This window comes from Antedon mediterranea, chromosome 2 (assembly GCF_964355755.1).
Source record: "Antedon mediterranea chromosome 2, ecAntMedi1.1, whole genome shotgun sequence".
Classification (NCBI taxonomy): Eukaryota; Metazoa; Echinodermata; class Crinoidea; order Comatulida; family Antedonidae; genus Antedon; species Antedon mediterranea.
The window spans coordinates 34,716,853-34,733,270 of record NC_092671.1 but is presented as its reverse complement, the minus strand read 5'-3'; the positions used below and the strand labels follow the sequence as shown (position 1 = coordinate 34,733,270).

The window sequence follows — 16,418 nt, the reverse complement described above, 5'->3', positions numbered from 1 at the left end:
GAGCTTCTACCCCTTACAACAGAACACTGAGACCTAGCAGAGAATGTACTGATAATGTGTTTGCATGAGTGCACAAGTATTTCTGACGTACTTTGATTCTTATTATTCCTCACTTTTACAGTACTATATTATTGGTTTCACTCTTTTCTACACCTCGTCAAAACCGTATTCAATTATACACAATGACAATATAATGCAACGTAAAGTTCAAGTATTAAAGGGAATTTTATTCATTAAAGTGCGTTCATACGGTGCCTTTCAATTAATGCAACGTAAAGTTCAAGTATTAAAGGGAATTTTATTCATTAAAGTGCGTTCATACGGTGCCTTTCAATTCTGTATATGATTTTCCATTCAGCACGGCGCCGTTTTCCGTTCCGAGAAACGGAACAAGTGTGAATGAAGCTTTAAGAACAAACTGCAGGTAGGCAGGCCTAGTATACGAACCTTAACAGTTTGGTTTCCACGTGTACGTACGCAACGCCAAGACATATTGACGCAACACAAGCTTTCGTAAGAAGCTGTTTTAAGATATGGTGTATGCTAAGTTTGCAATGATGACATGCGCACGATATAACTTCTCGTTCACACAGATAAATATATCTACTAGGTTTTATTATATGGAATATTTTTGTTTCTTCAACACCCACTGGCACTTCCCGCAAAGGTTAAATCACCTCTCACCCCTATTTCCTGTGGATACGCCTTACTGCACAAAGTTAGGTTTAAGAACAACTTAAACAGTGTTCTTAAAATAGGAAACAACGAAAAGAAAATAAACATAAAATGTTGGCACAAACCAAATTTTAAGTAAGTCGATTTTGATATCTTCTAAAAATACCATTTGTTTACAGCTATTTTTCTCCTTTCTGGGTTATCTTATATCACTTTCATTAGAAAAAAAGAACTTTTTTATACAATACGTTTTTTTTGTTATTGCAAAACTTGTATGATGAGATAAATTCGCTGTTTCTTCCATAGCTGTTTCCACATGCACATTTTATAAAACCCGAAATGACGTCACACGCGCGAGTTGGTGAGCTTGTCGCTGAGGAGCCTGACTGGCAACATATACCCTGTTTTACATGTGTATATATATACGTATATTTTTGCACTATAAATTACGTTTAATGTACGGCCGTTAACTGCGCATGCAAAACCTCTATAATGATGTTCTCCTATGTACATTCATGAAACCCGAAATGACGTCACTCGCGCGAGTTGGTGATTGTCGCATGCTGGAGAGCCCAACTGAAAAATACGCTGAACATTATATTTATTTGCACTTCTAGAAATTGCGTTTTACAAATCAGCGAACCGCTAATATGCTTATTATTAAACATCTCTATTCAATTAAACCTGTATTGTTATTTCTTCTTTAAGCCTTTATTTTAAACTTATTAATTCGTTCAAAATGGTCTAAAATCTTTAAATACAATGAATGAAACATATGCAGACAACTTTGGTAATGCATTTATTTAATAGTTTTTTTTTAATCTAACATTTTTTAATCCACCCACCTAATAAAGATTTCATTTATTTACAACATCCACATTTAAAACATAAAGATATCGATTCCCAAATACTAAAATATTGCTAATACATTTTACAAAAATATAAACAACATGTTTGTTATATGCAGTTCTACAATGATTGTATCTTTATATTCTGTATACATACAGTATAGCCACACATTAGGGGGACATCTTTGGGAGACAACATAATGTCAATTATAGGGGTGTATACAGAATTTAGGTTGGGTATAGTGTTAAACACATTTTTCTCCTGGGCAATTTCACTCCATGAGAAAGTATCCATTTAATATCGCAAATCTATTATTTCAGTTGGTAAACACAGTAGAACCTCTGTTATGGGGACACATTTGGGACCCCACAAAGTATCCCCATTATCAAGGTGCCACTCTGAATAGGGGTGCCACTGAATAGGGGTGCCACTGAATAGGGGTGCCACTGAATAGGGGTGCCACTGAATAGGGGTGCCACTGAATAAGGGTTGGTCTGTAAGACATATATTTTCTCCTTTAATAGGGATGTCCTCTAAATATGGCTGTCCCAAAGAAAGGGTTCGATTTCATTTCATATTTCAGTACAGTCAATTAATTAACCTTATACAAAATATTCATACCAAAGATTTGCAGTTTATATGACATTTGTGGTAAAGTAGTATTTTGTATTTCGTTTTCTGATTAATTACTATGAATTTAGGTGTGTTAAATTACATATATTCCTGATTGCTAATGTTATAAATAATTATTCTTATTTATTAGTTACATTAATTAACTATGTAGTTTCAGACAATACAAATCTGGGCTTCACAATGCATATTGAATTCTTGGAAGTGCTAAAATACATTGTTCGTGCTCACAGCTGATTGGTTAGAAGTTGATTTTGGTGTCAAATGCAGCTTGGTGTGAATGCAGTTTTAATTTAAGAAAGGTTAAATCCCAACAATTACGATTGATGCTGGTGTCAAATTCAGTTTGATGTGAAGGCAGCTTTAATCTGGTGAAATCTTAACGTGTACAAAGAGCGATATTAGTGTCATATCTAGCTTGTGTGAACACAGCTTTAATCTGGTGAAATCTTAACATGTACAAAGAGTGATACTGGGGTCATATCCAGCTTATGTGAACGAAGCTTTAATCTGATGAAATCTTAACATATACAAAGAGTGATACTGGTGTCGTATCCAGCTTGTGTGAACACAGCTTTAATCTGATGAAGTCTTAAAATATACAAAGAGTGATACTGGTGTCGTATCCAGCTTGTGTGAACACAGCTTTAATCTGGTGAAATCTTAACATGTACAAAGAGTGATGCTGGTATTAAGTCATCTCCAGCTGGGGTTAACATTGAGATGTGATGATACCCTGAAAAAGAAATTAATATTTAAGAAAAAGAGAAGTGTTTATTATTTATTTTTAGTTTATTTGATGAATCACACAAGTAACAATTGATTCTTTTGTAAACATTTTCAGAATTTTGTGCGACATGTACTACCTGTACCTGCTACCTGTGTGCGTTGCCCATGACTTCTCTGACCTACGGGCAATTTCAGAGCGCTACACTTTTTAATGGGCATAGCTTTGAACATTTCATTCAAGATATAAATGGTGGATTACACAAATGTTTTATTCATTGAAAGTCTGGCTTCAATTCAACTCTACTTAATCTTCCAACTCATAAAATATTCTCTCCATTCAACTATTAAAAAATTCTGTATTTGTACAGTATACTATCACCACTAAATAGTAGTGGTTGAAATATGAATCTTATCTTCCTAAACCATTTTAAAGAATTGTAATTATAATTAAATTTGTAATTAAAATTGGTAATTACAAATACGGTAATAAGCCATTTATTATAGTATTTATTGCATAGAATAAAATTGTTAACTATCGCATAAAGAATTAAATCTTTTATTTTGTCTGTTGGGTCTTACCAAGTTGTAGGCTTTTGAATGGCAAAGCATACTGAGCAATGTGATTGTTAGCTGAGGTCATGGTCTTCTTGTTGTACAAAGTAAAGCGTAGAATAGATAATTCGGGAATCACAAGGTCAAAGTTCATGTTATGATGCCAATAAGCAAATACACCTGCAATAACAAATGATTTTTAAAAAGGGTTTAAACACCTGGAGAGAAGAATAATGAAAAACTAATTGAACTCAAGAGGAATGTAAACATAGCATTAAACCTAAATCTTGTATAAGCCCTGCTGCTAAATATGCTTTCAGCCTTGACAATTCAGTTTATTGTTTAATATATTACTGTAATTAAAATTAATGGTATTCATAGGATAAATAGATAAATTTACATTAAACTAACAATTTTTTAACAATGATAAATTCTGTATTGATTGCCCATTGGCAGATTATCACATTATAAAGTTGGTATTTACCAGTGGCCAAAAAATAGAAAAGAATTCGTAAATTAATTGGGAGCTTGCCTTCCAAACCAGAGGTCCAGGGTTCAATTCTGACCTAATGCCACACCCTGAATCTCAAATGAGACTTAGTTTAAACACGATAAATTATAAAATAGTTTATCCATCATGTAATTGGCGAGTTGTACTCGCTGTTGGATGCATATAAAAAAAAGGTACGTCATGTTAATTCATGCATGGAAATTGGGACATGCTTCTTGTTTACTTCTTTACACAGGTTTGAAGGTCCAGATGATGACATCACAAATGGCTCTTGGCTTACCTTGAGTCTCCATATTGCCAACATTTGTTTCAAGTGACGTCCGTTTATTAACATCATATAACGTAACATTTACTATTGGCTCTAAACTGTCGAGTTCCTTTTGCGATGCTGGTAAAAACTGACCACTAATAACCTGGAAAAACAATTAATATTGCTGCCATGTCATATAATACACAGTAGCAAATGAAATATATTTGTATTTTGTTGTTAGAGCCCTGAAAATGTGACGGGTGGAACTGCACCTTAAAATGGAAAATAACTTCCCCTACCTTGATTGTACATTTGCAAGAATGCTGGGTTCCAGGTGTGTCTGGGTTAAATCTCATATTCCCTTAAAAAATATAATAGATATGTATAAGTATAACATTTATGACACTCGTGCATGTATATTTGCTATGATTATTTACTAAATTAAAATGGTTTATTTAAAATTCAAAAGTTATACATTTAAAAAACTTGTCACAAAACAAAAAAACAAAAAAACAAAAAAAACTAAAGACACTTATTTGGCCCTTCACAGTGACTGATTACATATATTATGCATGTGAAACACGGGCCACACTTACAGTGAGATATTTACCTTAATATGTATTTTAAAATCCTTAAATATATTGACTTTAGTAATATTCGCTTAAATATAAATTTAAATTTACTTAGGCAAAGTGTTGGCTGTGTAAGGGTTATTTTCTTACCTTTTCGTAGAAAGAGTGGTTTAAGGACGTATCCACATTGGCCATTTTGCAAAAACTTGGCAGTGTTCACATCTAAATACTCCCCTGGATTTTGGTAATTCATACAAACTTAAACATAACAAAATATTTATATTATATAATAATAATTATGTCAAATTTTCGTTTTTCAGTTTCCAAATAAAAAAAATAATTATATCTAGTATTAGTAAACAACATTATATTATTTACAAGATTACACAAGATCTGTTAAATCATTACATACTATATATATATATTTAAAATAATCTACAGTTAAATTACAGAAGTTTAAATAAAATTCACCTATAGAACATCCTAAATTCCAGAATAATATTGGATCTGGATTTGATGAATCCGTCCTCCATCCTCCTGGATAGATTCTTGTTAAGAACCGTTTATTATGTTCAACAAACTGCTGACCTGCAGTTGATCCCAGCTCTGCTGCTTTCTTTTCGGATATTGAAGGAATGTGGCAAAACTTTCCTGAAATAATTACAGTGCATAATTGAGTTGAGATTCTAGATCACTTTATATGGTTAAATTGTGACCTCAGGTCAAAAGACATTTCTAGGTGCTCTTATCTGAGACCCTCAAGTGGTAAGGATATGACTCAAAACTGAGATTTCTTTTTCAGAAAACACTATACTAACCCATAGTATCTAGTCCTAACTTCAAGTCAAGGAGCTTAGATAATTAAGTGTCCGCTCTGTCACTATCACCTAGTTCACTCCCTAAGTCACTAATTATTTAACCTTTTTGGGGGGTCATATACAATGTGTTGTGAATGAAATTGTATACATACCTTCTTTTTTACTATGATCTAATGACTTGAATGTTACACTTTGACATAAAACAGCAACATCTGACAATTCCAACGACAGTTCAACTTTACGTTTCTGCAAAATAATGTATCAAAGTGACTGAAATTGTTATACACTACTTTTGAAGCCTGCCCTGGAGAGAGTTTCTAAAGTAGCTAACGAATTTTAAATTTCAAAAAATATAACCTTAATTTGTTTCTGTTTTTCAAGTTTCTTTTTGATTTCTGGTATTTTAACATTTTCCATTTCAGCTGCTTCATCATCGTCGCTCACTTCCCCTTCTTCGGAGAATGTCTGTAATCTTCTTCCCTAAACAAATTGTTTTATTATATTTTATCAGATAGTAACAAATACACATTAACATTTGATGTGCATCGTACTGAAAGTTAGAACTCGAATTTGCGAACACTATGGCCAACCCGTTTTCAGGGGACACACCTATTAAGGGGACACACCTATTAAGGGGACACACCTATTAAGGGGACACTTTAATATTGGTTCTACTGTAGTGGTCTTTCAACTGTTTGAAGTTTGAATCCAAATCTGTTTATTTGGTGTTAGGGACATATTATCTACTGCAGGTTTTGTTTCAATTGCTAGCTAGATGTTGCTGCCATTGCCCATTACATCATGCTCAGTCCCCAACATAGGCCTAGCCTAGGACAACACTAAACACAGATATGTAGTTCAGTCTATTTTATCATGGAACAGATAAGTTGGTAGAACATAGTCATTTTGGCATGCTAACATTTTTATGTCTAAAATTATAATTCTAAATATAATCATTGTAAAAATATAACCATTGTCTAAAAACTTTCTGAAGTACCTTTACTAAAATTTTTCCCTTCAGGTCATTAGGAGAAGGTATTGTTATCTGGTTTCTATGTAGAGGTATTATGTAAAGTTTGTCTGAAAATAATAAAAAATGATTTACACAAATGAAAATCATTAAAAATTGTTAGCTGTAAAGTTTTAGTATATAAAAATAATATTTTCATGGGTATTGAGTTTGGTTTAGCAATTTTTATTTTTAAAGAAGCTTGTTAGTGGTGGATTTCATCGCTTTTGGGTGTCAACTGAATAAAATAAGAAATATAATAGACCCAATTTGATCAATTTTAGGTCCAGTTGACATCTACTATTATAGACATGCGCATTTAAACCATTTTGGGTGTATGATCATCACAAAATTGATTTTTGGAAACTAATGAGGACAAAATGACTAGGTCCGTCGTTGCCAATTAAAAGCTCTCTTTACACTATTGTGTGTATGTTGTGAATGAATTATAATCTATTAGCAAAATAAATAATATGATTAATAAATAAAACAAATTGAGTACCTTTCAATAGTGAATTTAGATGTTCTCTTATAATTTTCTGTTGTCGAATACTACAATGATTCTCTATTGATAACACCACTGGATATCTACAACAGAAGTAGATAAAAATACTTAAATTGACTATTAAACTGAATGTCTTTGTAATAATACCACCTGTTGGCAATTTGTACAGGATTCAACATCATCTGTTCAGGAAGTATATATTTGTATATTCACGTTTTATAGAATTGCTTGTTGTTGCTATTGTGTGTATTTAATTGTTATGTTTATTAGTCCCTACTATGCAGTGGTTTGGTTTTTCCTTTTGGGAGCCCTGTTAGTGGGAAGTATTACGCAGCATAAAAATTCATTCAATTTATTTTACCTTTCTGGCCAAAATTTCATGAACAGTTTAAAATGTCATATTAAAATAAAATTTCTTATTATTCTTTTTATGTTGGATTATAATTATGGCCTGTATGAGCCTTAAATGTACAGGTATAAAATTATGGAATCACACATAAGATACACCATTCAAGTATGTAATAACATAATATAACAATGGAGACACTAATTTGTTCTTGAGCTATGGAGAATTACTTTTTGTTCCGAAATAAAAGATGAATGAATGAATGAATAACAAAATCTCATCTTCTGTTAAACATACACCCACTTTTGCCTCATTTAAAATTAATTTAAAAAAAACTCATTTATTTAGCAATTTCAAAACACAATGCGCCTTTGACCATCTTTTCGGAATTGGCGCCAAGTAAATGTTTGATTATTATTATATTTAAGGATTTTCTTAAGTGGTATTACGAATTTTAAGAGTAGGTGTTCCCCTTACCTAAGAGTGGATGCTGAATACAACCGTTGGATCTATATAAGCAAAAAATTTGAATGTTTTAAGTTGAACTAGTGAAGCAGTGAGTGTGTACCCGTAGAAATCTATAATAACTACTTACTCTGACGTAACAAATGCATGCTTATTGATTGTTCTTATAACGTCTGTGAATAAGACAGGTTCTGTATGTGTGTAGCCATTGCACACAATAGGCTCACCATCATCGCCATTCCATACGTCAACTGAAATATCAATGATTTAGAAAATGTGGTAACTATTCCATCAATAAAAATACTGTAGTAGGAAAGGCAATCAGTTGACAATCATTTAATATAAAAATATTATATAAATATTTTAATTTTATTATTATTTAATAATGTAATTGGAATGATTATTGTATATGTTTACAGTCTTGTTTCCAGGATGAGAGGTTTCCCTGCAAACACAACAAGTAACATTATGTTGTGGGTGTTTGTTATTATTTATTTATAATGGGTAACCTCTTAATTCAAAGACTGGTCTCCCAGAGGGCCCAGTTATAATCAGTGGCTGTGTGTGTACTAGTACTAGTGTCTACTCATCTCGAAAAATTCACTAGGTTCTTAAGTGTACATGAGCTAGATGTGTACACTTGACCTACATTTTATAGTCCTTTCTATCATCATAACCATGGAGAGTGAGCCTCGAACCCGTGCCGATGTTATGGCTATGTAATTACGATCCCACTGTCTTAACCACTCGGCCACTCACTTACTATGGAACTAGCAGAAGGTTGATTTTAAGCATAATTGTGTCATATTTCCGTGTTATTTCTGTTAGTTTCATGATCAATCATAGAAAGTGATTTACGCTACGTGACCGTCTTATAAATTTGAAAAGATACCTTCAATAAATCTGCACCCTTGACGTAGTACATTTGCATAACGACTTGTACTACAAGGTCCACTAAGTTGATCTTGGTCTAAATACCTAAGAAAAAAAAAATTAGATCAAATACAAGTTGATGCAAAATTTGTCGTTTCTGGTGTTTTGATACTTTTTACCATTTGAGGAGTGAAAATTCAAGTTCCCTTACGTATTATGTGAAGCTGCGATGAAGTAATGATTCAACGGCAAGGTCATATCTTGGTTGACCTTGTGTCGATGATACGGGTTGATGAGGAGACCGTTGGTACCATGCATGAACCGGAAAAAACCTACAACAAAATAAAGGATTATTTAGAACATAAATGAACTAGTTTTTTACAAATTAGTAAAGATATATCAGATTGAAGAATAACCATTTGTTTTTTACAAATATTCATGAGGTAATAGTGGTAGTAGTATGATGATGATAGATGTCTATTAGGACCAGGTTAGTGGGAAGAAAGCTGGGAAAAGAAATATAACTTGGCAGCAGTAAAAGTCAGCAATATAATTCTCTTATTTGAATATTAGCATATTTCAAATATATCCGACTAATTGCGTCATTTTACTTTTCCTTCAAGTTTTTCTCTAACTTGTTTAATTGCTTTCTATTGCCTGTATTTTTTTCTTAGATGGCCAATTTAATTAATTTTTTTAATTAATTAATATTTTTTATAAATTTTATTCATTTTAATTTCATTTTTAATTGTATGTCATATTTTATTCTTGTGAGGGCCCCTAATAATCGTAAAATATTGTTGAAATAAATAAAATAAATAATAAATGTAGTAAGAAGCATTTGATGTAAATACCATCATATGAAAGTACACGCTTTTTCTTGCATTCTGGGATAGGTTCGTATTTGCCTACCACAGTATCACACCATTCTTCCCTTAATTCAAATCTCTGAAATAGAAATTAGTATAAGCACATTATAATAAGTATTCAATTTAAAACAATATGGCAAACAATGAATAATTCAGCAATGCCATATATTTTTCTAAGCATTCAATTTCTCATCATTATCTAGGAAGCACATACTTGATTATGAATGCATAAGTTTTATCGCCAAATAGCTTGATTTCGTGAGGAATGTCATAGCGCAATGCATGATGGGAAGGGTTTGAGAGCAAATATCATAATAAATCATGTCTGTACACGTTGTGATGTTTGCTCCCGTAACTCTTTCCACCATGCGTCGCGCACACTATTTGCGATAAACCCTCATTGGTCAGCATGACTGAATAACTTTCAGCACTAACTTCAGATTCCAATGGTATTACCATGGAGAAATAATTATTTCTCCATGGTATTACTAATGATTTCTCCTCTCTTTGCTCTCCAACAGTGTCCTGTAAGTGTATGGTAACCTATTTTTTGCCTTACCTTTTGTTCCTCATGCATAAATTGTTGAAATTCTGAAGCCATCCAGAAGTCATCCCCTCCTGCATACCTAGCAAATAAAATGAACTATTAATTATATTAGGTTAACAGGACTTAATTGAATTGTGGTCTCTAGCACAGTTTAGCCCGCGTCAGACACCAATTTCTTTGCCAACCTAACAACGTCTGTCCTCTGTATTTCCCATTATATTACCAGTATCATAGGCAAACTCTGTTAAAAAGTTTCACATATATCACATGTGGCACCTAGTCAAGGTTACTGTAGGTGTACACAGTATGATACAGGCAAGACATGTGATACATATGTGACATTGTATCACAGAATTTGCAGAGAATTTTTAACAAATTGTTTAGAAAACTTTAGTGTTAATTCACCATGAAAACCTTTAAAAAAACAGTTTTAAATCATACAGTAATAGGAATATATAGAATGTTAAATATATTTACTTGACAAACAAATTGAGAAGATCATCTCTACTAGTAACGGTTCTGTACAGTTGTACAAATTCTGCAGCATTTAATGTTGACACTGCTGTATTCTCATACAAAGGTCCTTGATTGCGTTGTACTATTGCCTAAAAAATAAAATTATAAAAAATTTACAAAAAATTATAATGGATTTGTGTCGAAAAAGAACATTAGGACATACATATATCGAGTAGTTGGTTGCCACCTGCACATGCACAAAATAGATTGAATAATAATTATTATATTATTATGTTTTAGTCTCAACGATTATAGGCAACGTCTTATATAAGTCAAAGATGGAGAAGAAAGGTTGCATTGCCATCCTGAGATGAATAGTAGTAATTGGTATTGGTATTATTTATTTTTAATTCATGTAATTTTACTTTCTATGGAAGAGAGATTCCGAAATAAAAGATTGAATGAATAACGCAAACTATAGAACTAAAACTTGGTATATACTGTAATAAAAAAAATAATATATACTGTAACCCACTTTAGATGAATTAGCAAATTTATGGGTATAAAGTGATTGACACATTTACTGTATCCTTCTTTTATTGTGCTGAATAATACAACAACAAATAATATGAAAATTCTGTGCATTAGTCGACTACAAAAAAAAAGTTGATAGGTCCTGTTTATAGGCTAAGCCCAATGATTGAAACATGGAATACATGCATTTTACTAATACCGGTTTAAGTGGGTTTTAGGGTATTAAAACAAACAAAAGAGTCTGTTTAGAAATACCTAGTGAATCCGTGTTCAAAATTGCATAACAAATGTTTAAATAAACTGATTAAGAAATTGTTTACGGATGTGCAAAATATACCGCACTATTGGTAAATAACATACCTTTTATGTCGTATACCAAAACTCTGGAGTTTATAGATGCATATCGTGCATAATTCTGCTGTTTATGCATGTGTGTGTAAAATCTGGAGTTTTGCTAGCTAATGTGAAAAGGGTATAAGAACATTCAATTTACCATAAATATTTTTTCCAAAAAGTGTGTGTCTGTGGAAACTCCAATTTTTTGTAACAGGTCGCGACATTCTTCAAATAAATAGTGATCCTTTGACGAATGGGCATCGTCAAAACAACGCCTCAGCCAACTGGATAATGAGAAAAAAAAAATGAAAATAAATGAATATGATCAATGATAATAGTTTTTACTATTTTAGGACTACAATAGATTGACTAAAAAATGTCTTTTTATGAAGATCTTTGCAACAAAACTAATCATTAATACTTGTTGTACTAAGCAAACATATTCTCTTTTTTAGGGTAAAAATCTGATACCAGGGACAGAATCAACTAAAGAACTAGCATAATGTCAAGGAATCGGTTCAAGACCTCTCTCTGTCATCTTGGTTGTATCTTAGACTTTAATTGCCAAACAGTACTGTATACGTTTGGATGGGACATTGAGCTGTTGGACCTGTATACATGCATGTGTATACCATAAAGCCCTGTCCACACTATCAAACTTTACGTAATAAAAAATATGATGTGCCCATACATGGACATGATGATGTCATATCACTACCATATTCAAGCATATCACTACCATATTTGGGCACATCATACTTTTTTGTCAAACTAGTGTGATAGTGTAGACAGAGCTTAAAGAACTTCAGGCAGGGTTGCAGTGGGTCTGTAGAGCACCTTAATTAAAAATGTCTAGTTTTTTTTAAACATGTATATGATACATATATATTCAATTATTTGCTCTTCAATTGAGACACTGTAAATGTTATTGTTATTATCAATATTATAAAATTGATACAGAAATCACAGAAATCTTAATTTATAAATGCCAAATACTTAGCAAACTTACCGGTCTTGTAGGTCAGGTACATCCAACTGAATACTTCTCTTTTTTGCTAAGCGTAATCCATTAATCCACGTTTTTGCATCTTCTGAATTAAGAGCCGCCAAATCTAACGTCTTGTGACCATCGTTAAAGATTATCGAGAAACACTGATCCTGAGCAATTTTATTTTTCTTGGAGCGAGCTGCTTTTGAAACATGACCCGCTTGCAATTCTCTGATATTTTCTAATGAAACTGAAAAATACACAATCAATCAATCAATAGTTTGATTTATATAGCGCCATTCCAACAGTCATTGCCTATGATGATTAAACACCAATATTTTAAATAGAGATTTGTGTCTAAGTATCTAAATACAATTATACATTAAAAATTAAAACCTTCTGTTCTTATTTTCAACTCCTTGTAATGCTTCTAAAATGAATCAAAATAAACTTTTAGCTTGGTATTGTATTACATTTTTATGACCATAATGATTGATGTAACAATTTGATTGTAATGTAATAAATATATGTACATTATTTTATTTTTTGAGAATAAAACAAAAAACGTTTTCAATTTATTGTGAAGGGTATGCAGGCTTGGTAGACCTTAGATCCATAATGAATGTCTTTGTCAACATCTCTATGCAGCTATGTAAACATTTGATGACAAAATGTTAATATTATAAAAATAAACAGAATACTTAAAAAGGACTTTAGAATTGTACTACAGTATGTGAAGGCGTATAATTAAATACTGATTCAGACTATATCATATTATTAACTATAGTATTATTATTCACAATTTGTTTACTCATTCATGGCCTAGAGCATAATTATTTTGTAAAGGCGTGGAGCAAATCAGTAGTATTTAATGATGTCACTTTATGTACCTCCCCTATAAAGAAGAAGTAGCATTACCAATTTGTTTATTTTACTCATCAAGTCCAAGAGTTTGTTGAGGCGTATATTTATATAGGTGTTCATGAAATAGGTGTTCATGTCCCAGTACCCCTGTATTGTGATAGTAATATAATTATTTTTGTTCGTCCATACATACAAGTTCTACATAGAATTTTGTGATGTGCAAAAACATGACTTTTGTTTTGTACATTTCTAATAGAATTCCTTTCAGCAGATTTAAGGTTGTGTTCACATGCAAGTGTGCATATTATAGGAAAGGACAGATTTAAAGATTAAATCGACAGTTGAACTTAATCAGTTATATATATCTCTGTGTTGCTACTCCAATAAAACTTGGATCTAACTGAAACGAAGGCAATCTAACAACAGCACACTGAGCTTGACTTGCCAAGATAGGAACTTGTAACAGTCCTTTGATCTCATGTCTGGCTGCAACAAATACCAACAGTACTGTACTATGTACATATTCTTTGTGGCGTGCGATGTCTATTAAGAGGTGTGAAATTGATCGCGTCGCAGCCACAGATTAACCCTTTGATCTCCAGAGCTCAGCCTCTTGTTAGATTGCCTTGCTCCAATATAACCCTGAGTAGAAAGGTTTCATGGTTATATCAGATTTAACATTAGATCACACACATTTGAATTTAGAACATATATAAATTTAAACTGCAAAATGTACTGTATTTAACTCAGATAGAGAAAAGAGTGTGTAAATATCTATTATATAACAAATACAGGCTTTTGTTTATTTAATTGATTGTTCTCATGGATATAACTTTCTACATGAAAGTACATTTGGTAAACAACCATTGTATAATAATATTGTATTAAGGGAGTGCTGTGCAAACAAATTGCACACATACCATTACTTGTATTACATAAATAAGTTTACTTTGAGAAAATATAACCACACATTTATTTTAATCTAAGTTAACTTGATCAAAGGACTGATCTTTATCTGTTTTTTCATTTTATTTCATTATGTTTAATATACCATTTTAAACCAAAAATATTGACATTTTTTACTTTGAATATTGCAAAATCGTATTTCCTGGTCAAAGGATAAGTTTCATGCATGAAATAACCATTAAAATGATTTATTTAATAAATGAATGTATTTTTTTAGAGGATAATATAAAATATAAAGATTGACTGATTACACATGATTGGGGGTTTTAAAAGCAAGTATAATTTATATTTAAACAAAATATAGTTATTTGTTCAAAGATTACCAATACGTCGAGTATATAAAAAAAAAACATAGCAAAATATTTTTTCTAATACAGTTTTTTAAACTTTATATTGAGAAATAAATATTAATTATTAATTTGCTCTCTATGTTTTAAGTTTAGGGAATATTTTGGATGAAACACAAAATTGCATTATTGACTTCATTCCAAATACAACAAATTGATAAAGACCAAATAATATTTCTTGATAAAAAGTTGTTTAATAAACAACTACCTTATGTAATACATAAAAAATAAAAGTAAGGATCAGGTGATCCTAAACAAAAAATAAGCTTAACCTATAATTTATGTCATAACAAGACGTCATTCTATTTCCTGATTCTACAAAGCACTTAGTTGTATTAAGGAATTATTATACTAAAAGGGGATTAAGAACAGGTATTTTATTTTCTAAACAAACAAAGGTACCGAACAAAATAGGGAACATGCCCACACATATTTAGGAGTAATGAAACTCACATTCTGATCCTCCAGATTTTCTTTGTGTTGGTATATATGTGACGACAGCTCTGGATGTGTTTAACGAAAATGTGTAGAACTTAGAACTGCCTGAATCTTTGATCTTGGTAAACTGCGTCCCAGCTATAAGCTTATTGATTAAAGTGTCCCCTAAATAAAAAAAATTGAATTCAGAATTGGTGACAATTGAAGAAAGTGTCCCCAAAATAAAATAAAAAAATTATTGAACGAAGAAATAATGACAATGGTACGATGATTGAATGAAAATGGTGTGATAATGATAATTATGATTATAATAATACTGGTGACTGGCAAATGTTGATATTAATTATGATTGTCAATGTTGACAATGATGAGGATGTTAACAATGAAGATGATAATATTGACAATAATGATGATGATAATGTTGATAATGATGATGATAATGTTGACAATGATAATGTTGACAATGATGATGATAATGTTGAACATGATAATAATGTTGACAATAATGATAATGTTGACAATAATGATGCTGCTGATGCTAGTGATGATTATGATCAATATGATTATTAATTATGATTATCTCCTATAAAACATATATATTTCATATTAAAAACAAACACATGCATCCAATAATGATTTATAAGGCTATTAATTAAGATTTTTATAAAGGATCTTCCCCTAACATAGTACCTCTAAAACAAATATTCTGAGTGACGGGATGTATAAGTATATCCAGAGAAAAACAAACATTAGTGCTATTTAAAATGAATATAATATTAATAAACTTACCCATCTTGCGTATCTACATTTCAAACATTGACCTTCTTTGCAGTTAACAGAATAACATGTTTATTAACATATAAAACTAGAATTAATGCCGATGGAGGCTGACAATGATTCAACACACAGACATGGACATACCGGGCACCACAACAACAACAACAGGTATTTGCATCGTTGGTAAGTCCCAACCTAAATGTATGACACGTTTATTTCATTCTAAAAACAGTAAGTTATAGCTAAGAATCATTCGTCACACATCGCATGAGACATGGGTTGGGCAACCTACAAAATAAATATGATAAATTGAAGCCTTTTCAAAGGAGATTTAGAAGTATTGTGTACAACTGGCGAACTGAATTAAACACCGGAAGAACAACAACAATCAGGGTTACGAAGACCCAGTCAACCGATAAATATTTAGTCTATTGTGTGATTGGTTGAAAAAGTTAGATGTGAGGGCGTACTTACTTTTTATGTTAAGTTCTTGCACATGGAGGTGTACTGGT

At 31.7% G+C, this 16,418-nt stretch overlaps 1 protein-coding gene across 1 annotated transcript; it reads right to left on the bottom strand.

The window, feature by feature from the left end:
* Positions 1-1,421: 1,421 nt before the first annotated feature.
* Positions 1,422-16,243, bottom strand: LOC140040864 (1-phosphatidylinositol 4,5-bisphosphate phosphodiesterase delta-4-like). The gene is made up of 20 exons (XM_072087111.1): positions 15,919-16,243; positions 15,145-15,294; positions 12,536-12,764; positions 11,684-11,810; positions 10,678-10,805; positions 10,213-10,279; positions 9,639-9,732; positions 8,996-9,116; positions 8,804-8,889; positions 8,042-8,162; positions 7,098-7,183; positions 6,584-6,666; positions 5,944-6,066; positions 5,739-5,832; positions 5,240-5,419; positions 4,919-5,026; positions 4,496-4,557; positions 4,227-4,359; positions 3,463-3,615; positions 1,422-2,890 (listed from the first exon to the last, which is right to left on the bottom strand). Exons 1-20 carry the CDS (start codon positions 15,920-15,922, stop codon positions 2,802-2,804), a joined length of 2,238 nt encoding a protein of 745 aa, XP_071943212.1. The 5' UTR covers positions 15,923-16,243; the 3' UTR covers positions 1,422-2,801.
* Between the last annotated feature and the right edge of the window lie 175 nt (positions 16,244-16,418).